Genomic DNA, 27,478 nt, shown 5'->3' with positions numbered 1-27,478 from the left:
AAGAAGACCTGTGTTGGTAAGTATGGTTCAAGATGTTTTGACTGGTCTCACCTTCATAAGCATTACATCTGCTAAGATTAAACAAGCATATAAACATGGGAGAACATTGTTTTTGCCCATAGTAGTTTTTTTTTTTTAGCAGAGTACTGTGAAAACATAACATTTTTAATTCCAACGTGTCATCTGTCACATGAATTAAGAGTTTGACAACAGAGTCGTCACGAAGCATTCACATTACAAAAGCAGATGTGGGTAGCAGAGCTGTACACAGCAGCCAGCTGCACTAGTACTAGGCTTGACTTCTAGAAAAGGCAAACTGGAAGCTGCTGCTGTCCACTGGCAAGCACAGAAGTGTCAGTACTGTCTCTGACCCATTTGAACTTCACACATCAACATTTCTACAGTGGATTTCTAAACAGCCACATCCAATGGGGCCCTGATCCTTGTAGGTACTTCCGAACGTTACTTTAAGAATAACACACAAAGCTTGCAGATTTGCCACTAGCAGCTGCCACAAGCTACTGAAGAAGGCGCGTTATAAAGACTATACAAAACCAAAGCTGGGAATATAAATATCAAACAAGACGCTTACATGTTGCTGAACATGCTGCCTAACATCAGAAACACGAGACAACAGCAGAAAGCCATGCAACGTATTTTGGCAGAAGCGCGCAAACATTTCACAGCTTGTCCCCTGGATGCCATGCTCACACTTACATTAGTCTGTGTCATACTACCTTAACTTGTTTTAAGCATTTCCATCATCTGTGAGGTAGGGAGGGAAAAACAGAATAGTTAAGGTATAATCAAACGAGATCTTGCACACTGTAGTATAGTTTGTAAACAATCTCATTACTAGCTGTAGCGTGGAGAGTGTGAATGGTTCAGGCTTCTGTTTCAACTTATCCAGACAGGGAACTTTCTGAAAGCCAGGTGATTGATTCAATGGGTTACTAAGGAGGTAGATGAAAAAACTAGGATTAACATAGGATAAATGGTGACAGAACATAAAAAAACAAATAAAAAAGCGAACAAATTTTTGTCTTACTGCATTTTTTTTCCTGTCATGACAGAATCGAAACACCCAGTAACATCTTGTGATCAGTGGGCAATTTTAAACACTGTGTTAATCTGGCTACTTCCGAAATATTTGAATAAAGATGCAAAATTAAAAAGCAAACAACCACAAATCAGAAAAATGTATTAGGTCAAAGGTAAAGATACATCAGTTATCGTCTCAGTATGTACAGATCTACAGAAGTCTTTCTTCTAGATGAGAAATTACAGTAATAAAATAAAAATAATACATCTAAATCTTGTTGATCATCTTGATTGCTCATCACTTTTGATTATACTTCTAAAATCATAAGCACCATCCTTACATGCACAAACTCTCCTAATGGCTTAGATCTTAAGGGCAGCCATGCATTGTGCTTTTAATTATGCACCCACAGAAGCCTGCTCCAGTGAGATCTTGTGCCCATGATGCCTTGAGAAAGCCCAAGGGAACCTAGAGATACTTTGGATCTGAAAGGACTGTATCTTCAGTCACCTACTCCTATAATTTATTGTGAATTTACTGTACTTCGCGTAAGTGTATAAACCTTTTGTGTCTGATGAGGACAGATGCTAAAAGTCACCTGTAAGCTTGAAGGATTTGTATCAATATGTGTTCTTGCACATCTTTGTGTTATACTACTGAACAGCTAAAAATCTGTAACAAGCATGAAAGAAACAAGAGTCTTTCCTGAGGCAGTGACAGAGTAATCAATTGGCCTAAACTTCTGCTGTTTGAGAGAAGCCTCAAAGGAGGTGCCAAAATAGAATTTGAGACACTATCTTAAAGCAATCATTTCTTAACGAAGAACACAGCCCAATGGTTCCATTATTGCTTGAAACATGTTTTGGAAAGAATTGAAGAACTTTAAAGTGGATTTGACATAGAAATCACAAATATCCTCAATAGCACCAGAGTTGTATTTTCTAGCTGGGTCTAGTGCAGACAAACTGTAAAATACAGCAGAGAAATTAGATGCAGTAGCTGGAAGTATCTGATTAAATGCACTGATTAAATGATTGGCATGTCCTTGGTGAAAATGATCAATATATTAACTTTTCTAAAGATTCACAGTAGGCAGTAAGAAAAGAAAAGTCTCTCTATGTCTGTGTGCGTATATATATATATGTTTAAATAATTTGCTGGATTCCTGTCTGTCTTGGAAGTTGTGACTGTTTGTATGCTGGTACTGGAGTGCCTCCATTGGCTTCTCTCCTACCATTATTTCAGCAACGAAATATTGAACAGACAGAGGTGCTGAGGGATATGCACACTGGTTGAGTAGTTGTCTTATTTATAATGCTGGAAAAAAATGAGGTAAAATAGCTTATTAAACAAGTGATTTTGACATCATTTAACTTTTTTCCTGTTTTATTTTGATCCTTCTGCATTGTGAGAGCCAACAATCAGGAATTTGTGGCAACGTAATCGTGCTTGTCCCTCTGCCTTCCACTGGCACATCCTGGTTAAATGGAACTGATGCTGTTTCATGCAGATTAGGCAACAGTCATTACAATTCAGCAGCATTACACCAATTGGATACACTTGGGAAATAGACAAGGAAAACCGAGACCCTATTCAGGCACTGACGAAGGCTCCCATGGTCCCCATGCTCTGCCTTTCCCCAGACACACGAGCTTAACCCCAGGATCACCAGAGGATGTCCCTGCCTATTCTGCCCCATGGGACACAACAGCTGTGCAGCCCCAAGGGACATGGGATGTGCAGTCCCACCCCTGGGATGCTGTGGAGAAGACCCAGGAGAGCTCAAGCACTTATTGCCAGTGCCATCAGCCTTGGTTTAGGCTCACCATCCCCAGGGAGATGAAGGGTTAGTTATCACCCAGTTAATGTAAAACATACATAAGTAGAGCCAATCTCACTGATCAAGTTTCCTGGGGAATCTGCACAGGTTGTTTGTTCGAGGCAACATCTCCACTCCACAGGAGACTTTCCTGCCACCATTTTAGTTAGGTCTAGGACTGTTTCCCCTCCATATGTATATAAGTATCATGTAGCCACAGTAGGAATAATTTCTGGCCCTTAACGGGATAATAAACAATGTTTTCCTTTGGTCAGAGGTAAAACTCTCATCCTTCCTTGAGTTCCTGCTTGGCACCTTTCATCAAGGTATGTACCTTTCACTGAGCCTTACTTTCTGCATCTGTCTATACCCCAAAATATACAACCTGCTATATACTCTCTTAGCAGGTTAAGTGTATATAGCTGGTGGCTGTCTCCTGAACAAGTCCTGTCATGGGCATGACCCAGCACTTTGTAGTGAACTGGGAAGATCAATTCCCAGTCTCCTCTCTTCAGTAGACTGTGACAATGAGCATGAGATATTGGCAGACCTGGGGCCATCCGGGGCTGTGCCCACACCCACGTTTCAGTGGGATCAGGAGAACGTTTCTGAGGTGAATTTCTCATTTACTGTGCTTGTTCCAGCTGATAATGGGCAACTGTAGGGCCAAGCAGGAGCTCGGCTGGAATAACATCCTTTCTCCACCTTGCCACTGGCACAGACGTGGGACCACCACCACAGCCTATTTCACCCCACAGCACCGTTCCTGCTGCTGTTGTAGACATTGCCTGAGTGAATGCTGCTGACCTGATTGATCCTGTTTGAATCAATGTGATTGTTTGTATGAGCAAAGTTGATAGATCTGGCCCTAAGTGACATTTACTCCACCATATTATCTGGCATATAAATCAGCTGTTTGAGGCAGTGGTAACTGTTTTGTTACCACTGTGAATTTAGGAAAAATCTATTAAAGTCAATAAAGAAAGTACGTATTTACAGGAGAATAACTGATGTGAGGACTTGACTGGTTTTATTTAGACATGCAGTGCAGCCTTGCTCTGGAGGTAGTTTAAAGAGATTCTTCTGTCTTTTTGGATCTTTGAATTTAGGACTATAGGAAAAAGTAATCAAATTTGTTATAATCCCTTTCTTCCAAAATACTTTATACATGGGTGAATTATGCACTTGGTTACACAGTTGTAAATCTGCATATTGCTATTTGTATCCAGTAACAAAATATTCTTTTAGCTTTTTTATTGGTTACAGTAAAATTCTCCATTATGTGTATCGCAAGTAGTAATTTTCATCTAGAAATATTGATGACTTCTTGCCTATGGCAATGAAGAGATTTTAATGCAACAGTAAAGCATGCCCTGTCTTCTTAGTTAGTCTCCATTGACTAAACATGCAGATTATTTACAAAAAGCCTAACATAACGGAAAGGAAGAATAACTAATGCAATGGCTGTATTCCCTGGATCACATGCCATTCATCTTTACTAAGCTAGCTGAGCCTCTATAATCTCAAGGCATTTATGAAATAATAGGGAGAAAGCTTTAGGTTAAGCATATTTAGTATAGAAAGTATTTGCTTAATTTGTTTCTTAAGATGAAATTCTCCTATTCCTGAGAGAAAAGGAAAGTGCTTGATGAGTTAAAGCCACAGACATCTTGCAGTGAGATGTAAAAAGCCTGGTGAGATCACTAATGGAAACAATCTTTATGATGCTGAGATTTTGTAGCTTATAATTAAACATCACAGACCAGCTCCTGTAACCTGTATCATCCTCACATGCCCTATTTTACACATCAGAGCAATTAGTGAAGTGTATAGTATATATTTAGATGAAGGCTTTCTGTCAGGAGCTGGTGATGTAGTGACTCAGCAAGGCATCATCAGAAGGCATTTGCTAGTGCTAAGGCTTTGTACACCTCTGTAGGGGCTAGACCTGTCAGATTAATACAGGGGGCTATTTCTGTAACATCCAGAAAGTTTCTGCTGTACATCAAACTGCACTAGCTGCTTATTTTAGATGACAGCAATTCATACATTTGTCTCGAACAATACAGTCTTTAGCACTTTTTAGGTATGTACATCTACTAAAAAGAAACTTGCCTGTGAAGCATTTTGTAGAAGAAGGGCTTCCAAATTGAGATCATCAGAGACATAAATGTCAGGTGCTTCAAACGTACCAGTGAATTAACAGCCCACATACTAAAGGTAAGTAGCAGTCTCAGCGACAGGCTGCCTGGGTATCAGGGAGTACTCTGAGAGCATAATCTGGGACAACATGAACATCTGGATTTGTGCCCTGCTCTCTTCTGTTGAGCTGGGGTTTGGCCCTGGGCAGTGCTGAGTGCCTCTTGAAAGAGGCTGTCCTCTTCAGCTGATCTGTCTTTTATTAATTGGTTCATTTTTATTCCCAGCAACAGAAATCTCACACTCCTGCCCATCCACACAGTTTTCATTCTTGAAAATACCTTGCCTGAAAGCTGACGTTTTCCCTGTGGGCAGTGATTCTGGATCCCATGAATGTGACATGCACAGCCTGCTGCCAGCACAGGGGCTGTGCTTTACTTCCTCATCTGCCCTTAAATCTGCCCATGGTGTTTGGGGAGTTAGTATGAGCCCATGAACTGAGCATTTTGCCCTTACTTGCGTCTCGTTTTGTGTCCCTGAGCTGATGGGGACTGTGAATGTGTGAAGCAGTGGAAAACACCCGTGACATCCCAGCTGTGTCCCCAAGGTCAGAATCAAGGACTTTAAGCAACTTCTAGAGACATAATGGAAATTACCACTGAAGCCAGGTAATTTCTCCAAAGATGTCATCATTAACACTTGGCTTTCAAAATGTGCTCTTCGTGTGTGTAAATCTCAGAAGGATATTGTCAAGAAGGTCACCGTTATTAACTCTAATGCCACAGTGAAGTGACTTGGAAAAGGTGACACTGGAGCCAACAAAGGCACTGAAATAGAAGTGGTCTTTTCTGAGTCATGGCCTGACTCAGCCCTCCTCGCTCCCACTGCCCCAATGCCACTGGACCTGCCCTCCCTCTCTCCTGTTCCCTGTTGCCCTTCTGCGGTCCCCTATCAGCTGCCCATCCTTGCTCACTGAAGCACTTATTAAAGTGCCTTGACTGCAATATGCTCCCAGGTGTTGCTTGGCAAAATGTAGCTGCATCTGCACTTTTCTAAACGGGGATGGATTAATCGCATGCTTAAAAGCTTTGCTGGATAGAGACCTGCACTCTAGAGCCAGACCTACCTTCATGGTGGAGTCTGCAGGGAGGAGGAGAAGGCATTTTTCTCCTTCACACATTATGGTTGGAAAAGGAATGGGCAAGAGAAGCAGAGAGAGCACCGACTTGGTTTCTGCATCAGAGCACTGCCTAGTGCACCTGCCTGGATCCTGGCGCACCCTGAGGGGGCCTAATAGCAAGGCTGAGCTGAGAAGTGTACCACATCTTAGTAGTTCTGTCATATTTTTAATAAAAACATTTGGAGAAAAGGTTTCCTTATTGACTTTGGAGAATAGAAACACCCAAAACCCCAACAACATTTTTTATGCCAGCAGCTATTGATAGTAGCGGTGATATTAGTTGTATACTAGGGTAACTAGTAGTAATAATATTAATTGCCTGTATAAAAAGCATTGTTGGGTTTTTAGTAGGAATTGGGTATTAGTCATAATACTTTCATTTAAGTAGCTCTTCTGCACGCAAAATACGTTAGGGATGGTAGCTAAGTCACACAATGCAGGGGTGCTGGAACCTCCATTACCTAACCTATTAAACATCTTTAAACTATGGAATAAAACACAATATTGTGCCTGTTATTATAAGAACACAACATTTAATACCCTATTGAAAAGAAAAAATGTACTTCTTTCTTACATCTTTTTCTGACTGAAACTTACTTTCACTGTCTTCTTAGAGAAGCAACAAAGTTTGGACTTTATCTGTTTAATCACATCTTCAGTTTTAATCCCTTTATGTTATTATTGTCAATGAATGATTTTTTAAAAGATCTGTTACTGAAGTTACTTCCCTCATCAAAAGGTTTGGGTTTGCTTCTAAGTTGTATGTCTTATACTTTCATAGTAAACTTACCTGTGATATTCAGGACAAAGATCTCTCTGCTGAACCACTACAGTCAACAGGAATTTCAATATTTATCTCTATGGCAGTTGGGTGAGGTCCCTTTTAGTTTCTTTCCCTTTTAAATTGCTGCTTTTGTTTTGGGTCTCCCTAGACTCCCAGCATCACTCACGGCAATGTGAGCGGAAGGTTCTCACCATGGCAGCTGTAACAACCATTGATTTTTATTTGGTTCACCAGCAGAACCAGAAAAAAAAAAGATTTCTGTCAACCTTCTGAACTGCAATCCTAAAAAATTTAATTTCATATCAGCAAAATACATAATTTGATGTACATTGTATAAAAGTAGAGGATAAAAAAACCAGGCATCACAAAGCGCAAGAGTCAGATATGGCAGCTTTTCTTCCCTGACCTGGTACTCAAAGGAAAAGATGTCCACTGAGGTCAAAACCACACTCCGCTACATGCAGCGATATGAGCCAAAGCCCTTCTTTTACTAGTGCTGTTCCCTAGCTCCAGCCAGAGGTCACCCGAAATAAGATGTTCTCCAGCAGTCCTATTTTACTTTTCATTGCAACTGTACAAATGCTCAGCAGTCAAGAAGAGAAGACCATATGTTTGTGTGACACTGCAGCCTGGTACAGCCTTTAGTTGAGACACAGCACCATTGGGTTTTAGCTTGGTGGCAATGGCCACTGAAGTAATTTACACCAAATTAAATCATATTAAAAGATTTCAGACACCTTCCCCAAAAATTCCTGGAAGGAGATGGATGAGCAGTGGCTGGCCTGAAGGAGGGCAGTGGTGGCTCCTCTCTCCCAGGGAACGGAGGTCTGGAGCTACAGGTCCTGCACCATCACCAGTGACCTGGGAGGGAAGAGAGAAACTACTACCAAGGTCCAGACTATTTATCCAATAAAACTATTACTGAAGTGACCCAAATTCATACAGAATTGCTATGACCCCAAATTGCATCTTTTATTTAATAAAAGACCTTAAAATGTTGCTGCTAAATGCTGATCACTACCTCTGAACATCAATCAATCACACACATTGAAATCAGCACTTTCCATGATAGCCCATGCCTGTGAGCTCTACCTGCACACACAGAAGGGCTGCTGGTGAATCCTTCAGCTTCATCAACATGGTGGTCAAGACAATATCATGATCTCAACTGCGTCCCTGTGATCTCCTCAGCCCTAGCCTGAAGAATCACATTGATGCTACTTCACTGATCTCACCATTTTAGGTTAGAAAGTCCCAAGGCTGTACGTCAGCTTTCTCATACACGTTATTTTTGTGTCTAAATCTTCTTTAAATATCAGGCAGACTCTTTTCACAGTTGAGTAGTCATTTCAGTAAGTGTGGTGGTTGATTTACAGTTTGTACTTCATACACTTTCTGTAGTGAAGCATAAAATTGAAAGGCTTATGTCAAATTCATTCATACATAGACATATTCAAGAACAAATTAATTTTAAAGCACTTAAAGGGTATATAATGTTTCTATGTCATGCTTTACAAATCTATAAAGTAATTTATAACATAAAGTCTACTTTAGAAGAGAGCTGCAGTAGAACAGATAGCAGAGAGATTTCAATCTAAAATATCCCAGTGCTACACTCCCCCAGATATCTGCAGTTCAGATCTGATAGAAATCGTGAGCAATCAGTTTCTAAAGCAAAATTATTATACAAGGAAAGTGTCTCAGTGCAATGTTCGCTTGCAAAACAAGGCTATTCTTCCAACCATCAGTATGCAGCACACTAGATAAAGAATCAGATCTGGATCTCAAACTAGTACAAAACAGGAATCACAGTTAAGCAGGACCAGAATAAACTCATTTAGATGAAAACTGGATAAATGCCATGTGTAGCTGTAATACTAGGGCCATTGTAATTAACTCCAAGAGAGTTTCCACCCCATGGGAACAAATGCCTTCCAGCTGACATTACTGCTGTGGTCTTCCTCTGGCTGGCATGGCCAATGGAGGGTACTTCTGCACAGGGCGAGTGCCTTCCCTGCTCCATCCAAGTGCAGGTTGAATATCCTTCCAGCACTTCGTGTTTTGGAGGCCACCAGCTTTTCTCTTTTCTTCAGCAGGATCTGGGAACTGCCAGCACTTCTCAGCACTGGCCTCTTGCTGCACAGGGCCAGGGGACCCAGAAACCATGTGGACCACCTCTCTGGTCACAGCCAAGCACCTTCTCCACTTGCAGCAACATCATGCCTGTAAATTCCCCCACACTGAGCAATTATTAGCAAACGCGGTAGGCAATCATCAAAAATGCTCATAGAGAAGTGGTGACTCAAATTCAACCCTGCGATGGGCAGCTACAGCTCCCCTGGAACTGCATCGTGGCATGGTCAGGAACAAATGCTGAGTGTCACAAGCTGACAGCCACCTCATGTGTCACAGCTACACCTGCTCCCTCCTGGCATCCTTGTGTCTGCATTTTTCCAGGGGCTTTCCTGCTGCCTCCGCAAGCAGCAATTTAATTTGCTAACAGTACCAGGAGTAAAATATACAGCAATGGCTGCAAACTGCTGCCATGCTCCTCTTCCCACTATTCATCCCACTTGGCATGTGTATGGCACCTTGGTAGCTAACTCCGTAATTTGGACACAGGTAGTGTGTTCCCCCATCTCCTCAGGAGAAACAGAAACATAATCAGAATTTAGAGTGGCTTCTAAAAGGTATGTATTTCAAAGGCAAAATTGCAACATAAAGCATTCAGAGAAACTATAACCCAAGTAGCTCCTGTGTGCGAAAGGAAAATATCATTCTTTTAACAGCCAGTGGTTGCAGACCAAAGGGGCTGACTCAAAGCAGCCATTCTTACTCCTCTCATCAGAGAGAGGAAGCCCTCGTTTCAGCTCCCCCATGCAGGGAACTTTGAGATATTTATAAAAAGCGGAACAGCTTCCACAGTGCAGGGCATCGAAGGTCACCCCAGCACAGCTGGATAGGTAACCAGGACAGCACAGCCAGAGCCACAGCCACCCGGGAGAAATGCTGTCTGTGGGGCTGCGGGATTGTCCTTCAACACAGACACACAGGCCAGGGGCCTTGCCCTTCTCTCCTGCTGGATGCTGGGACCAGCTTTATTGAAAGCAGCTAATGATATTGGGTGCATTAAGCTTCTCAGCACAGGAATTAATGTTGTTGGACATTCAAGTCAGCTCAAACTGGGTCCGCCAAAACTCCTTTTAAAAAGGTTAGCCACTGCCAGCCTCCCGCATCACTTTCTTCCTCGCAACCCCACAGCAGCCATGTCACTGACACATGTGAAGGGAGAAAAGTCCTTATCCCAGCAGGAAAGGCTGAAGAAGGAAGAACTATTAGTCTGAAATTCTGCAATGAAAAAGGCAGATTTCAAAGGAACCCAAAGAAAACTTGCAACCAGTTCAGTGGGAATGCCTTACGTCTAGACTTCACCTATTTCTTTGAAGAAAGCTGGTTACTGCTGCAACCTTAACAACTGCCTTAAACAAAGAAACTCCTAAAATTTGCTTTATCATCAGGAGGCAAGGGCTGGCAGCCAGGAAGCACAGGGAACAGGAGGGTGCTGGAGGAGCCCCTCTGGCACAGCTCCATGGCAGCCTCTGCGTTGCTGCAGTGGGGAGGCTGCTGTACCGAGTGTCACGCCTGGTGTGCTGTTTGCTGAGTGTTTTGCACACTCCTGTTTGGAGTTGCTAATAAATACCCCCAGTGTTAATAATTTGGGCTGGATTCTTCTGTGACTTCTTTCTGCCTCTGGTTGTGTTTTTTCCTTTAAAGTTTCAGCATAGCTGTTCAGCAGTTTTCGACAACCTGTATCATTGCCTAAGGAGTTCCTGACTCTTGAGAGCAGACAAAATTAATCAGCTTTCCTGTGGCTGGAACAGTAGTACTCAAATATTAAATAAATGGTATTTGGATGGAGTTTTCCTGGGTTTTGATTGTGAAAATCAGTCATAAAGACCTTGACAATTAAATGTTAGTGTAGACCTATCCCATCATTGCTGTGCTGGTGCCCCATGGGTTAGATTCACAAAGTAGGCATAGGTTCATGCCATGATGCTATAAGCACCCACCTTTCAGGGATCTAACTCTTCTCAAGCATTCACAAAGCAGGATGTAATAGGTATGGAGCTTGTAGTGGACGAAAGATGAGTTCCTAAGCTTGGGATCCAGGAAAGCCAATACAACACAGGAGGACTGTCTATGCTGGAAACTCAAAGGCCAGGATGCATTTGAAATGGAAGCCTGCTAAGCTCTACACAAAACGCAGAGGAAATGCTCAGCTTTTCTTGGCTAGTAGAGAGCTTCTTCTACTCAAGAGCATTTCTATGGACCCCTGCTGTTTCCTACCCTTCTATTCCAGGATGGTAGTTACCGGTTCATCCTCCCTGCTACTGTATTAAATCTCAGGTGGTTACTGTAATTAAAAGTCTGCCGGGACATCTCACAGCTCCCATGGAGACCTTTGCAGGGCCAGGAGGGGATGAAGCCTTGGTCCCTTTCTGCAGTTCTCATTTCTAACCAAGGCTGCCTCCTTCAGCCATCTTCAGATTTGTAGTGCATTGTCTAAGATTTTGGGTAGGAGAGGACACTCCCTGAAGATTGCCAACTCTCCCTTTCACACCTAAATAGAAATCTCCTGCAGGTAGGTCCTCCCTCCATGTGGGTAAGGGAATCATCATTGAGTAAATGCCTGTGTTTGCCCAGAAAAATGCTTATTAACAAATTACATTTATTTCTCTCTAACACTGTCATAACTTTCCCAGTGAACTGATGTGGAGGAGTTTCTCTCTTGAACTGGCTCTTTAATTATGCTGCTAAGAAGGTAGGTAGGGCACCAGGGTAAATAAGCACATGCGTGCTCTCTGCTATTATAGCTGGAGATTGCCTCCAGGTGCTGAAACTAACACAGCACTAGAAAAGCCCACAGACAAACATTTTGCTATTGCCCCAGGTTTCAAGTTAGCTTATAAAAAATGTGGGCTTATGCCATATAAAAGACTTTCTGAGGTGTGTGACTTGATATGGCAGGGTATAACATTAGCACTACATAGGCTTAATAAAGCACATCGGAAACAAAGATGAAGAACTGCTTTCCCTGAGCACCATTTGACAACGAGCCGCCACGGTTAAACATGGGTGTTCCTAGTAGAGGTGTATACAGATTGCTCCTAGACCTAAAACTGTTCACCAGCAGTGCAGACGCTACATTAGATCATGGTTGATAAAATCTGTATCTTATACAAGAATCAACGTTATGTTTAAACGATGAAGAGAAAGCAGCCTTGCTCGGTCAGCTGGATCCACTGTTCTTTGATACAGCCAAATACAGAGTTAAACTCCACAGAAGAAGAAATAATGGCTGCCCTAGTTGAGTGCTGTTTTTCCTCTATAGGATTTAGAAGCCAAACAAGAAGATGAAGCCTCAAATTCTCTAATAGCTGAGAAGGCTAAGCAGACCTTGGATGGCTAAACAAGGGATGCTGAGACTGCCAGTCAAAAGAGCTGGAACCAGATATATCTGAAGAAGAAATTAGGCAAAATATGTTAATAGTGAGGGTTGGAAACAAGTGCTAAGGGAAGGCAAGGAGTCTGCAGTACTTGAAGATGTCACAATGCTTTTCTGAAAGGGAGAATTTTCTTGTACAGGTGCTATGTTTCAGTCCATCCCAACATGAGCACAACTGGTGAGATTTTAAGAGCTGTGATAAAATCTAGTTGTCTCTTCCAGCTTCAAGCTCTGGGGCCCTGTATGAGCCGTCTGGAGGTGCGCAGGGGTGTGCATGCCATCTGGAGGTCGGTGCAGGGAGAAGAGGTCTTGGTTTTCATTCTTTCTCCTTCCAGCAGCATAGTCATGGCAGGAACCAGTGGCGGGATTTATCCTAAAAGCCTGGCTGACTGGGTTTCCAAAATGCTTTGAAGCGCAACTAACCCCTTGCTTGTCTGACCTCACTGAAACTCTTCCTAATGAGCAGAGGGGACAGAGGGGCATTGCAGGGGTGACCACCCCAGCTCACACCCATCCCTGGCAGAGCAGGCAGCTTGGACACTGAGCCAGGCTGACACAACTCCAGTGGGCATTGCCTTCCTTGGGGGGATTATGCAGGAGAAGAACCTGTCTCCTCATTCTGAGAGAATTGTCTATCTGAAATGCAATTTTTTTCTTAACTGAAATATGTGTCCTCCTCCCCTGTCTCTTCATTTCCCCATCTTCCAGAGATACAAAAATTGTTCTTTCCCCAGTGGAGCAACTGCATCCTTCAAATGCCTATTTTAGCTGGTGAGATCCACTGCGCATGCTCTGTACGTGAGTAAATCCTGCAGTCCAGACTAGCCATGCTGTGCTGTGTCTGTGCCTTTGCATCTAGCAAATGGTTTCCAATATAATGATAATATTTTCAGTCTATGGCAGGATTGAATTCTACATGGCTAAAAGGCTCAAAATAAGGTGAGTATGATGTCATTGGTGGCAAAACAATAATCCCCACCTTCCTTGAAGCTGACTGTAGCTATTATTTATTCCTTTAAGTTGTCAGTGTCATGGTAAGATGCTGGCAAAAACCAGTTCCCACATTTGGCTTTGCAAAAGGAAGGTTATTGCATCATGGAATGATGTTTCAGGCTTTCATGAATTTATCTTCGACAAAATGCATCTCTTTTGCAAGTGGAGAGCAAGGCTGGAAATAAGGAGGGAATGCTAGTTCCCTATCATGATGCTTCTAGACACTTTCAGGATCGAGAGTCCTCTACTCAGTGTTTAAAGAAATTATCAATATCTCCATACACTTACTATAGAAGAGTGAAAATGTGAGCAGTGCTAGCAATGGTGGAGCAGCCCTTGGAGAAGAAAGACATGTGGACTGTAACTGAATTTGCAGTGCCTTGTGTTATCCCAGAATGCATATCTAGGGCCCTTGAGGATGAGTTGAAGAGAGTATCTTTCCTCCAGCTCATGAATGGTTGCCAAAGAGTAATCTCCACTGACAAGCTGCAGATCACCCCTGGGTGCTCAGCAGGCAATTACCTGGTCTCATGATGATATAGTAAGAAATTTAAGATCTTGCTCTGATCGTAGCCTATATTCTTTCCTCCAGGATCCCTTGCGTATTTTCTTCCCATGACTTTCCAGGGAAAGCAGCTGCTAGCAATGCAAGAGTTACAATGGAAAAAGCTCTTCCTTGAGCAATATTACTCACTAATGTGTGGTTAAGCACAGAAATATTTTCTGACTATTATTTTCTTTTTAAAGAGGCAGAAAGGGGTATCGAATGGTAGAACTAATGAGTCAGTTATGTGTTTTCAAAAGGATGGAGAATTAGTTATTTGACGGGAAATTGAAAGGCTTGATTGCAGGCTCCATTATGAGCCTCTACCAGTTTGGCCATGGTATAATCCATTGACTTTTCTATAATTGTCCTAATTAAACAACCAGAAGTGAGGGGCAAATTAGACCCAAAGTCCACATTTGCAGGCAATTAAAAGCACAGCATTCTGGCTGGTAGAGATGAACATTTAAATCAGCTGATTTAACAACAATTAAACAAAACCAAAAAATCTAAACCCCAATGGTTTTCACAGAAAAGAGCCTTCTAGTGCAACCACTCCACAGTATAGGAGAGCAAAACTTACGAAGACATTAATCAAGATACAAAGTGAAAGAAAATGAGATGCTTCAGGGCACAGAGATGACAGGAATCATATCTGTGGTAATAAGGGATGATGGAAATCATAGAGAGGGAAATAAAACAAAGGATACATGAGGAAGGGACACAAGAGCTGCAGAACACCTACTCTGACAATACAGTCTTTTGCTCTCACTAAAAGAGAAAATCAATAAACTCTGTGTAGGAAGAAAAGCTTATTAAATCATTGACTGTCCAACTGGATATTCCTGTTGGCATACACATTGCTCTCTGTGATGGATGGACATGAGGGTCAGGAGGTCATTCGCTGAAGTCATCAGGCTTCATAAAATCTAGATTTGCAAACAGCTGGGGCAGCACAGCCATAGTGAAGTTACTGCTGTGGGTGATTTCTGCTTGCTGCAACACCGTGAGTCCATTTACACAGCAATGAGAGGGTTTCAATCAAGGGAGAAGTGGGAGGCACTCTTGCAGCTCTGGTTATGCCAGATCTGTGCATCCCATGACTGGTCACATTGCAGCATCTGCCCTTGGAGCAGTGATGGCCAGTGGGCACCATGGTCTGCTCAGGGCCACTGGTGCCTGTGGCTTACTCCCTAACCCTGCTTTCATGACATGGAGCCTGCTGGTACAAGTGGGATGAAACCATAACAACACAATTCTTTGTGTGAAGACATGCCCTAGCCCATCATCAGCAAAGGACTTGTGAACCTAGAGTCATAAGGGTTTGGGTTGGAAGAGACCTTCAAAGATCATCTAGTCCAACCCCACTGCCATGAGAAGAGACATCTTTCTTTCTCTACATCAGGTTGTGCAGGGAGTCACCCTTTATTTGCACACACCAAAGCAATAATAAAACACCTTTTTCAGAAAGAGATCCCATGTTTCTCTCACTGTCAGGCAGCAAGATGTAACTTGATTTGGTTTTTGCTCTCCCTGTTGGCTATCTTACTGGCAAGTCCCATGAGCATCAGCCCATTACTTCCCTATGCCCCCTGCCCCATCACCTCCCCAGGGTTCCCCAGGGGTCAGTGGCTTCTCTTCTCCCCTGCAGTGTTACTGACCTCTCTGTGTGAGATGAAATGCAGAGCTCGCTCGCTCACCTGGGGAGAGGAAGAGGGAAAGGAAAGGGGCTTTCCAGGGAGAGCAGGGGTCTGTAAGACTTCAGGGAGTATGCATTTCATCCATAATAGTGCAGCTGAGCAGAAAGACACAAAGAAGTCAAGGTCCTACTGGCCCAGCTCACAAACCCCATGCCTCAGACTCCCCTCCAGTATGGCACCTTCTTCTGAACCGAGGTGACAGGATTGCACCCAAGGGAGCTCAAACATGTTTCAATGTGGCTCCCTCCCTGCATGGCCCTGTGCATGGCTGGGTGGAGTTTGGTGAAGCCGTGAGATCTGGAGGTGGCAGCCATGGAAATGTCACTTCCCACTGCCAGGCCCTCCGGTAACTTCCCTTCTCCTCCGTGTTTCTTTGCCGGCATAACTTACACTGGCAGTAAGATTTCTGTGTCTAATCAGTGCAAAGTATTTGCATTTTATTAAGTCCTTCTCACATTAAATAATGCCTTGTTCCATGTTTTTTTTTTCTTTAGTAGAAAATTCTTTAATTTTTTAAAGCATGTTAATTTTTTTTTTCTTTTTTTTTTTTTTTGGAGGGGGAAGTGTGCATGCTCTGCCTCTCAGGAGCAAGGCTGAGATCCTGGATGCTCAGATTAATGGGGAAGCAGCCTTTGTGGACAGCCCATCAGTATCTGCATATCCCCAGATCCCAAATGCTGCAAGTTTACTGCTGTGGATTGGGATCTACCCAATCTGGCCTTGATGAGCAAAATGTTTTTCTGCCTTTTTTTTAGTTTGGGGTTGGAGAAACCACAAAGTGTTGTACTTTTTTTTCCTTTTCCTGGAATATGAAGGCTTATGAACACTTGGGGCTAGTTCTGCTTCACTTTAGTCTGAGGAATGACAGGGGATCAAACTAAGCGTTGGTCCTTTGGTTATTAAAAATTTATTTAGAGAAGTTTTCTCTTTCCCCAATTCATATCAAGAAAATCTTCTTGTTTTTTGCCTGCAAACTGGGGAGAATTTTTATGTTCCAGTGCATTTTCTTCTGAATGCTGACAGATTAGAAGAAAATAAAAACTATTATGTACATTAATAATAGAATACACACATAAAGATAGCCTCGAGGTGTCTAGATTGTGGTTAGCTTTTGTATATGAATGGATTAAAACCAAGAAAAATACTGTGAACTAGATTTAAATGTAAATATTTTTGTCTAAAAAAGAAAAATCATTAGTATCAATAAATCCATCATTATTTGTAAGCAGTCTTTATTTTCCACCATCACAAATAATCTTTCTATCTGCAAGGAATGAATTTCTAACCTTATTTAAGTTGATACTATTCAAATTAGTTACGGCTTAGAAAAACTCTCGTTCTTAAGCCACAAATTGTTTTTCTAATAGAAAGTAAAGCTCCATTTTATTTTACTGTGCTCACACACAGCATCATCCCCTTGGTATTATGTTTATTTGGAAATAAAAATGAAAGTTTTTCTTTTGTTTCTTCTGGAAAAAAATATATTTGGGGAAAGGAGAAAATCAACAATGCTTATATCACACTTGGCAGGAGTCCCAACAGGGAAAAAAGGTCTCCACATACTTTTTCATTTCTTCTGCATTTTTAACCAAGTTTAGAAGCAATTATATCTACGATCTGTGCATACAACACACTTGTTAAGCCATGAAAAGCAGAAAGGTCAGTGGTGGGCTGCCTCCTATGTCAGCCAGCCTCGCCGATGTCTGCTGTGCGATTTAATGATCACTTGCTCAAGTACCCGGTTTCCTTGGGAGCCTGCAACCATTTGGAGCTTTCTGTAAGCGTCACATGCTGAGAAAACACATCACATGCAGTGGAGTGGCTGGGAATCTTGTTTGAGGTAACCTGTTGAAACTAAATCAAGTGCCAGACATGTGGTTTGAGGAGCTTATTTTCCAAATTTAGCTATGTAACTGAGATGTAGAGAATTTATCCACAAGTTATTCAGGTGCCAGAATTTTTCAAATTATTTGCCTAATGACACAGCTTAAATCAATTAGGACTGTATTAAAGTGCTTTAGCTAGTAGGTCAAATATATCATGGGGTCAATTTCTCTCGAATTTGATTGATGTGACGCCAGGGATGAAGTTTGCCTTGTAAAGTTGTGGGGGGCTTACCTGTTCAATTTGTGATCTGGTCTAGTTAGAAGTACGGAATATTTAGTAAGTAGCACAATCTAACCCTTGAAGAAATTATACTGGGGTGGTCAGGAACTAAAGAGGGCAAGCATCTGGTTTAAATTAAATCAGTGCAATCACAGAGATGGATCTGGTCTGGTCTCAGCCTGGTGTTGTCACTGCCACTCACGCAGGACAAAGGAGTACAAAAAGTCAGTGGGTAAAGAAGTTCTTCAGACGTTTTCTTTGCAGCAATACTGTATGAAAATAGTTTGAGCTACCACTTCCAGAAGGACAGATTAATCTAATTTGAGGGGAAAAGCAGAACTGACACTGATGGATGAACAGGCAGCAGGAGGGGCTGAGAGCAGCCGCAGAGTGGGTGTTAATCCTATTGCTGCTTCCAAGTCAAGAGAAGACCTCATTATCCAGCACTGATGACTCAGCAGAGGGCAGATATTTAAGGAAAGGTCCTGCTCTGTTTACTTAAAAAATTGGCTCTAGGAATTTAGTTTGCATGCAGGATGCAGGATCGAGACCTTGGTTATGGCTGCAAGGTGTTACAAGCTCCCCTGCTCCCTCTCCTGCCCCTGCGAAAAACCCCACAGCAAAAAGGAATCCCCAAAATGCTGCATTTCTCATTTGAAGAACTGCCATTTGAAATCTTTAATTCTTCAATGTTCTTTGTAACAATATATTATCAGATATATTGGATGCCTAATTTAACTTGGTTTCTACATGTCATTGTGTTTATGAAATGTCTCTGTCTTTCAGTAAGGTAGATGCAAGCACATCTTGCTCTTTGCCTTGATTTCCAACTACTTGCCATATTTGTTTTTCTAAATCCAGGCCAGCCTGCTAAACACACTTAATAATTTACAGGTTTCAATGCCTACTGCCCTTGCCCAAAAGGCTAACTCTTTTCTTCATCTCACTGGGAGACCTGCAGAGGAAAAGACTCTGAAAACTGCCAAGGTCAAGAGGATTTTCAGATTAAGCTTTATGTTGTGCTATTATTTAAGTAAACAAAGGTAAATTCCAGCAGGAGGGATGAATTTAGACCACATGCAGTGTATATTTACTGTAGTAAGGTAGATCTGGAATGGAAATTTTCTCTTCCCATTGCCAGGAAGGACTGAGCAGGAGCAATGCAAGTGGATGCAGAGGAAGATTTACCAGAAAGGTGCTGGGATGGGTAATGATCATAGCCAGTGATGGGTAATGAGCGATGGGTAATGAGCAGAGATGACAGGAAAAGCCCCGGTAGCATGGGCTAATGCAGCATGTGGAGTATTCACACAACCTGCCAGAGCAGGTCTGCATGCTGGGACCTGGGGTTACATCTGCATCAATAAAGAAAACCAGGCCACATGCCTGTCTCTAGTCCTGAGGGCAAGTGGTATAGCACGGTGTGCATCCATCGTTGCCTCCCCAGACCTGCCTCTCCCCCATTCCCTCCATCCAGAATGACCTGCTCCCCAACACCTAGCAGCTCTGGGCCATGTTATCCCCCAAACCTTGTTCCAGACATTACTATCCAGAGTGAGTCAAAACTGGGCCAGGGAATGCACCAACAGGACACTAACAGCCTGGACGACTGGGAACAGTGTTTCAGCCCTTGTTTGTGTACAGTTTATTAAATACAGTTGTAGCCAGGAAGCCCAAACTAGATGTGGAATATGTGTTTGCCCTTCTCTGATGGGTGAGTTGGATGATGTGTTCTTGCATTTCAGTTTCATTTACACCAGGAGGAAGGTTGTAGTGTTCATTAGCTGTTTAAAAAACAGGAATCTAATAAAACCCAGCACTTCAGGCCCCTTCGAAAGCTACTGGATGAAAATAGGTATATCCAGATGGTAGTTCATCCCCAGACCACTGTGGATCTCTTGTATCCACTCAGGAATGTCAAATGGTAGTAGGCACTTAAACATGGGCACCAGATGTGCATCCCACGAAGGATGAGTTCAGTCTGCGCTCTGCTCTCTGTTGACAAGTACTGACTGCATCTCCCTTGACATGAGATATTAGGTACCTCACATGTGTAAACATCTATGTACAGGTAGATGGATCTTCTGGATTTGAATCCCACCTGGACTGTGCTAGTGGCTGTGTTGTTACTGGCCATGCTATTGCAGAAGAGACATACTGGGAATGCAAGGCAAACCCAAGTGAATATACACCTATGTTACAGCTATCTGGTAATGTGATTGCAGTTTGTAATCACGGATAAATGAGGATAGCTGCGGCTTATCTGCTACCTTGTGAGACTTAAAGCAGTGTCGGATGCAACGATGTAAGCACTATTCACCAGTATTATCCATCATCCCCATGCATTTATTCATGCATACATTTAGCCTTTTGCCTGTACAAGCTAGCCTGAAGATAGGTCTGGTTTGCTTGCCATCTCTGGTCAGGTCAAACAGAGAGAGAAGCAGAGCAGACCTGTTGGGTGTGTGAAGTGTTGGCCAAGAGAGATAAAGCTGTTATCGGATTGCTGGTGCGATGCACTTGAAATCAGCACATGGGCTTCATATCTATACCATGTTGGGTACTGCTGTCTGAGCCTTGCCTGAACTAATGGGGGATGTACGTTAGTCACTGTGAGAAAAATACAGGAGTGTTCTGAAGTTTATTAAAATGCGATTGAACTGTGAGAAATGGAGACGAAAGGGGAACAGATCCTTGAAGAGAACAGCCCTGCTGTTCAGGAAAGTAGAAGTAAAGCCCAGAATAGAGTGGGAGATACATACAGGGAGACAGAGAAACAGATGTTTTAAAATAACGATATGCAATGAATGGAGAATGAAACTGTAAAATGAACTGCAAACAGAACAGATTTACATGAAGCTGAACAAAACCAGGGAAGTTAGACTCACTATCTTTATCTTGTGTGAAGGTTTTATTGTGCCTTCAGGATAAAAAGAAGCTTGAAAGGGTTATATATCTCATGAAACACATCTGCTGAGCTTCTAATGGTTATGCTGCAGGTAGAAGACATTGCTTATCAAAGCCTAAATAATGTTCTTGCTTTCATGTATAAAGAGGAACCATAAACTCTGGGAGTGGGATTCCCCAAAGTAGGCTCAAACCAGAAAAATACCTACTCGTTCACTGCTGGCAGGGCTGGGAGCCTATGCTTAATTCTCCATCAATTAGGCAACTGATCTGCTGTTAATCTATACAGAAATCCTGTTAGTGCATTAATATCCCTTAGTACTTAGACGGAAATAAAGCAAGATAAAGACAAACCAGATAAATTATTGTTTGCTATGCATTGTCTATGCTAGCGATAATAATGGGACTGTTCTTGGCAACATTTACGATAAATGAGCTGGTCACATTCTCTTTCACTCTGGAAATGTCCCAGGGCTGAGAATGTTCTCAGGTGAGTTTAGTGCTTACAGAAAATATTACATTGACAGCCTTGAAAAATTAAGTCTGTTTCCAAACAGCAGAAGCATGTCTGGTAGAAACAGATTTCTCTGCAATTTCCCACCAATAGGCTGCCAGATGTACTCTGGAAAATGGGATATTCCATGCAATACTCAGCTCTCGTGCCTCTTGTTAACAGCAGAAAGGACATCCTCGTGTCTTCTGCAGACCCTCCTCAACAGGGCAAGGTGGCAACCATGCTCCTCACTGTAGGGACACCCAGACACCCCGTGACAGAGCAGATGTCCACCTGTACCTGTGCTCATACTCTTGCCTGGGTGATGGTCTCCAGCATCTTCCCCTGGCAAACCTGACTGCAGTGGAGCTGCCACCGACACCCAGCCCAGCCTTGTCTCTGTTTTCCCCATCTTCCCTGGTGGCACCAACACCCACAGACTGACTGCTTTCTGTCCAGATGTCTCGCTATAGCCCTACTTTATAATTTTTCTGCTCTCTGTACATGTTCATAAACATCCTATTTGGTTCCAGCCTTTGACATACAGGGCTGGATTCAACCAAGTGAATCAGCAACTTAACTCACCATTAACAACATGTCTTTTCCATGTTCTCGACACTGGCACCAGATCCGGGCTATAAATCTTTTGCTATAGAGCAACTGTGATAGAAGGTGTAACAATATTCTGCTCCAGGTACATGGAGCATAAAATGGTTCTTTTTAACATTTACTTGTGATGTTCCACACTTCCTCCCATTCATCTGAGACTAAAACAGCACCAAGGGGTTTCTCATAGGACCCAATGGGGCATCATACCATGTATTTGGCAGGTTTGCCTTCTGTCCCTTGATGGTTTTCTTTTAGTCATTTGCCTCAGTGGGATTGAGAATATTTTAATTGATTCAAATACATTCACAACATTTCTGTAATGTTTAATTGTGTAATTAGCGTAAAGACATATAATCATGTAATTAGGCTGTGTAATTACAATGTGTAATAACATTGTAGTGCTGTTATCCTTTTTAAACCCAGAGGAAAAAAAAAGCATGCATATATGTCCAAAGCCATAACTGTGAGTCCCAGAGTGTCTGTAAATATTTTCTTACACATATTGCAGTTTTCCTTGTGCAATCATGGAAGTTTAAGTACAGGAATATATGCTATTGTAAAGCTGCCAGGGAGACACCAAATATTTCTGGACATCAACTCCGTTAAATTGTATGGTGCCAATATGAAATGCTTGTGCTCAGGTGGGCATATCTGAAGGCAGATTTTGAGGAAAGATGAGGGAATTGAGCTGAAGAGGTGATTATAAAGCACCCTTAATTCCTGTGTGGATGCTGTCACTGCAAAGGCTAATGTTGCTTTTATCACATGGTCTAACTCTCTTTTTCTTATGGTGGAACTGGATGCTGGCCTGATCCAGCTCTCCCTGAGGTCAATGAAAGCACTCCCGTTGGCTTCAGCTGGGTAGGCTCACACTCCTTGTGAGGCTGATCCCACTCTGTAAAAGGCTTTAAGGCTCCTTGTGCACATGGGAAACAGGTGCCTTATTCTGCTCCCCCTGTCCCGGCCCTGGTAAAGTCAGCCTTGGTTTCAGGGGTGTAAGGCTCTTGGGTTCATGTACTTTTCTAAGACAGCGCAACATGTCTTGAAAACTTTGTTGCTGTTAAGTTCCATCAGCTCCCATGTGGATCAGACAATCTGTTTCCTGACACTGAAAAGTGTTTTATAATTCACAGAATTAAAGTACAATGGGATTAATAGTTAGTAATTACTGACTTGCTTTGCTGAGTTCACATGAATGTCTCCAATGTTCATCTACATTTTACTCATTTTAAGGAAAGGGTGGTAAATCCCCAAACCAGGCAGATGTTGCAGGTTTGTGTATGAGACATCCTTCACCCCAGCTGCAGAAACAATACCGTACCTGTCACTGGTTTAGTACAGAATTAATGAGCAGTTTGCAAAATGTATCACATCCTCAATAGTTGATGGACACGTTAATAACGCCTTATTTAGATTTTGCAGAAGCATGACCCAGTTTCAGTCACACACTGGCATTGCAGTTAACTACAGTGAATACAGCACTCAAAGCAAATAGGTGACAACACTGGAAGGCTTCTACACAGCTACCTGAGTGGAAAACCCCTCTAAGGGTGCCTCACATAGAATAGCACAGCTGGCTAACACCTCCTTTGCAATAGGCGCTGATCACTGCAGAATGCGCAGTCTTTCCAAAGGGTCTGACATACTTTCAAGGTCAGCAAGCAGCCAGGTCAACCGAACAGCTTGCTGCCACCAAGAAAAGGTTTGACTCGCCCTCCTTCCTCTCCCTCCTGAACATGCAGAGCATGTGTTGAGCAGTAAAGCCTGGCTACTGCTGGAGCTTGCAGGAGATTTCTGTGATCTGATCTGACCACTAACACAGCAGGAATGAATTCACCCACTTTGCTCTGTGAGCTCGAACATGCAGCCCAGCAGCCACAAGGCAGGAGGATGGAGCTTGCACATGGGAGCAGAGGCTTGAGGTGGGGAAGGCAACTGAACCTCCAACATTAGGTAGGTGATGAGCTGTTGGATCAGCTCTTATACACTGCACATCATTAGTATGAGCATCCAGGAGACCATCCAAAGCACCCTACTGTGCCAAAACACGTTCGTTGCTAATGGAGACTATACATTCTAATGCAGACTAAAAGTGTGTATTCAGAAGGTAAACAGAGTTAACGATCTAATATCCTTATTTTAGTTCACCTTCTAGAATCAAAATCTTACTTTTGGGTAGCTACTGTGTTAGGAAAAAGCTGCTTCTCCTCTCTCCAAAATGAAAATAATAGTGGTTCAGATGAAAAGCCACACTGCCATGCATTGAAAATGATTAGTTTCTAACCATTTCATACTTCTCTGTTACTTAAGAAGATGCAGACAGAATGATACGTATTATAATGGTTTTTCAGGCTCTTTGAGTTTTCCAGTGCTACTAAAATGTTAGCTATGCAGACAACCTGCAAGGAGATCCAGGTAAATACTCCATTAGCACAAGATATGTGCCCATCTTCCTGTGGAACATGAGAACACCTAGGCTCTGCGGTGGGTTGACGCTGGCTGGAGGCCAGGCTCCACCAAAGCTACTCTGTCACTGCCCTACTCAGCTGGACAGGGGAGAGAAAATACCACAAAAGGCTCGTGGGTCGAGATATGGGCAGGGAGAGATCACTCACCAGTTACTGACACGGGCAAAACAGACTTGACTTGAGGGCGAAAAAAAATTTCTTACCAATCAAATGAGAGTAGGATAATGAGAAATAAAAACTAAATCTTGAAAACACCTTCCCCCCCACCCCTCCCTTCTTCCTGGGCTTAACTTTACTCCTAAATTCTCCTCCCACCCAGCAGCATAGGGGGATGGACAATGGGGGTTGTGGTCAATTCATCACACGTTGTCTCTGTCCTGCCTTCCTCCTCAGGCATGTGTGTCCCTCCTCACACTCTTCCCCTGCTCCAGTGTGGGGTCCCTCCCACAAGAGAAAGTCCTCCATGAACTTCTCCAATGTAAGCCCTTCCCACGGGCTGCAGCTCTTCATGAACTGCTCCAGTGTGTGTCCCTTTCATGGGGTGCATCCTTCAGGAATAGACTGCTCCAGCGTGAGTCCCCACAGGGTCACAAGTCCTGCAGCAAACCTGCTGCATCATGGGCTCCTCTCTCCATGGGGCCACAGGTCCTGCCAGGAGCCTGCTCCAGCATGAACTGCCCACGGGGCCACGGCCTCCTTAGGGCATCCCCCTGCTCCAGAGTGGGGTCCTCCATGGGCTGCAGGTTGATATCTGCTCTCTTGTGGAGCTCCATGGGCTGCAGGGTCACAGCCATGACTGCACCACGGGCTGCGCCACGGGCTGCACCACGGGCTGCAGGGGAATCTCTGCTGCGGTGCCTGAAGCACCTCCTTCCCTCTTTCCTCACTGACCTGGGTGTCTGCAGAGCTCTCACATATGTTTCTCTCACATATTCTCACTTCTCTCTCTGGCTGCAGTGTCCCTTCCCATCCTCAAGGCTCTACTACCACTGCCAATGCGCTCAGCCTTGGCCAGCGGCTGCTCTGTCTTGAAGCTATCTGGCATTGGATCTACGGGACATGGGGTAAGCTTCTAGCAGCTTCTCACAGAAGCTGCCCCTGTAGCCCCCTCACTACAAAAACATTGCCACTCAAACCCAATACAGACTGCAGGCACACCTGATGGACAGGGCATGTATCTGCTGAAGCCACAGCTGGATTATCTGTCTCCTGGCCAAAGCTGTGTGGGTAGTAGTGGGGAGATGGTAGATGTCAGTGCACAACAGCACATTGCAACTTCATCCCTAACTGATTCGGGGGCAGAAATGGCTGCTCGTGGAGAAACCCACTCATTTCTCTGCTGACAAACTGACTTGGACCAAATATCTGCTGGAAAACAGCATGGAATCCACTCCATAATCAATTGGTAGAGTGAAGAAAACTTGTCCAAGCAAATGTTTTATTCAGTGAATTTCGCTCCATGTTTTCTGCTGATGATTTCTGTGGTAATGGGGTTTGATTTCTGCACGTTTGCTCTTTGCAGCTCAACCTGCTTGTTCTGCTGGTGCTATTCTGAGCCGCTCCATCTTCTGCTCACTGTTCTTATTCATTCTGGGAGGATGGTTCCTAACTTCATGTGGTGTTTTTTTCTTCTTGCTGATCAAATATCTGACACTTTTGGAGAAAGGAGAAAAAAAATCAAAGATTTCTAACTAACGAGTTGAAGCCACACAGAAAACCTCTGCACGACGTGCAACTTTTCTGGTCAGAGTTTGTCTTTCTTGGAATTCGCTATGAGTTAGATGATCACTGATATGAATGCTTGTAGCAAACAAAGACTGAGATATCAAAGCAGCTGTATGAGTTTTATTTGTGTGTATCTTGGTGAATGCTTCTTATTCCCAATCTCCTGCAGCTCAGCCAGTACAGTTGCTACAGCAGCTGTAATTTCTCATGGCAATCACTCAATGTGCATGGGTCCTGCTGAACCTGCTGATCAATGAGACACATTTCCCTGTACAGTACACATTTGGGAGTTGCTGCTTGCATAAGTGAAAAGCAAAAGCCCTGAGCCGACCTGAGCACAGGGGGGCCTGGTGTGGCATTAACTAGAGCAGAGCATTAATGACAGCGTGGCACTGAGAGCAGCGCTCAGCCCTGCCTGGACCCCGGCTGGCATCCGGGAGCGTGGCAGCTGCCTACGAAGCTGCTCAGCACCAGGAGAAGCAGGTGTCACCTTGTCCCCCTGGCACTACCATCTCCCCATCACATCCCGCCCTGCTCGCTGTACACAAACACTCTTCAGCCCCTGTGCTTGCCAGGGGAACACGGGTCGGTTTGGGACATACAGCCGCAACGCCAGCAATGCCGCCTGGCCTTGTCCCCCAGGGCAGGATGAGATTTGTGCCATTCCCTCTTTGGCTCTCCCTTAAGTTATTGGAACATAAAACCATCTCCTTTCAACTTCCTCAGTTTTATGAGAGTTATTTTTAGCAAATTGTTTTTTTACAGTAATATGCACTTTTACCATATCTTCCTCATGAGGAACTCCAAATATTTCAGACATGTTAATTGAAAAATCCTTACAGAAGATGCTGGAGGCAAGCAAATAGTGCCAAAGCCCCTGCAGGACAGATGGGGAAACTGAGGCACAGAGCAGTTATGTGCTTTGTCCAAAGTCATACAGAACTGGAAACAGTCTTTTGACTGCCCCCTCCTCTGCTCCAGCCCCAAGGGGAGGACTGATTCTGGGCTCCTCCTGTTCTGCTTTTTGTGTGCTTTTGAGCAAAAATTCAGTGTTCATTTTGAATCCAGCCAACTGTAGTTATTCCAGCACTGAATTACTTCTCCCCTTCCTGCACCTAATTGTGTCTCTTTTGATTGCAGAGGGATAGATAAGCTCTTGATGTGGCAGACTGGGCAGTGATGCTGGAGGACACTTGATGTTTGTTCTTCACACAAAATTACACAACTCAGCTGCCTGTGTCTGAAAGCAGGGGTGCAGCCACAACAGGAGGTTAATTCTCTGCTCAAGCCTGTAAAACCTGCACATCAGGGTTTCTTAGCTTACCCAGTACTCCAATAACACAGCTACAAGACTGTGAAGACATAAGCCAGGCTCTGCCCTGTGTCTGTGCGGGCAGCTGTGAGCTTATGGAATCTGTGCACTGTGCTCTGTTAGGTGATACATACACGGCCAACCACAAAAA

General features: G+C 43.4%; 1 protein-coding gene across 3 annotated transcripts in view; it reads right to left on the bottom strand.

Moving 5' to 3' along the window:
• Positions 1-27,478, bottom strand: part of LHFPL3 (LHFPL tetraspan subfamily member 3) — a 246,151-nt gene that overhangs the window by 34,857 nt on the left and 183,816 nt on the right. The window contains exon 3 of one of the 3 annotated variants that reach the window (XM_030478864.1): positions 718-765. The exons of 1 other annotated variant lie outside the window; for it this stretch is intronic. In XM_030478864.1, coding sequence (XP_030334724.1) covers positions 749-765 — 17 coding nt within the window. In that variant the 3' untranslated portion in view covers positions 718-748. The remainder of the gene's footprint in view (positions 1-717; positions 766-27,478) is intronic. One more of the 3 variants, XM_030478865.1, reaches the window with a different exon arrangement.

Source organism: Strigops habroptila, chromosome 3, assembly GCF_004027225.2.
Source record: "Strigops habroptila isolate Jane chromosome 3, bStrHab1.2.pri, whole genome shotgun sequence".
Classification (NCBI taxonomy): Eukaryota; Metazoa; Chordata; class Aves; order Psittaciformes; family Psittacidae; genus Strigops; species Strigops habroptila.
This window is presented reverse-complemented; position numbering and strand designations above follow the sequence as displayed.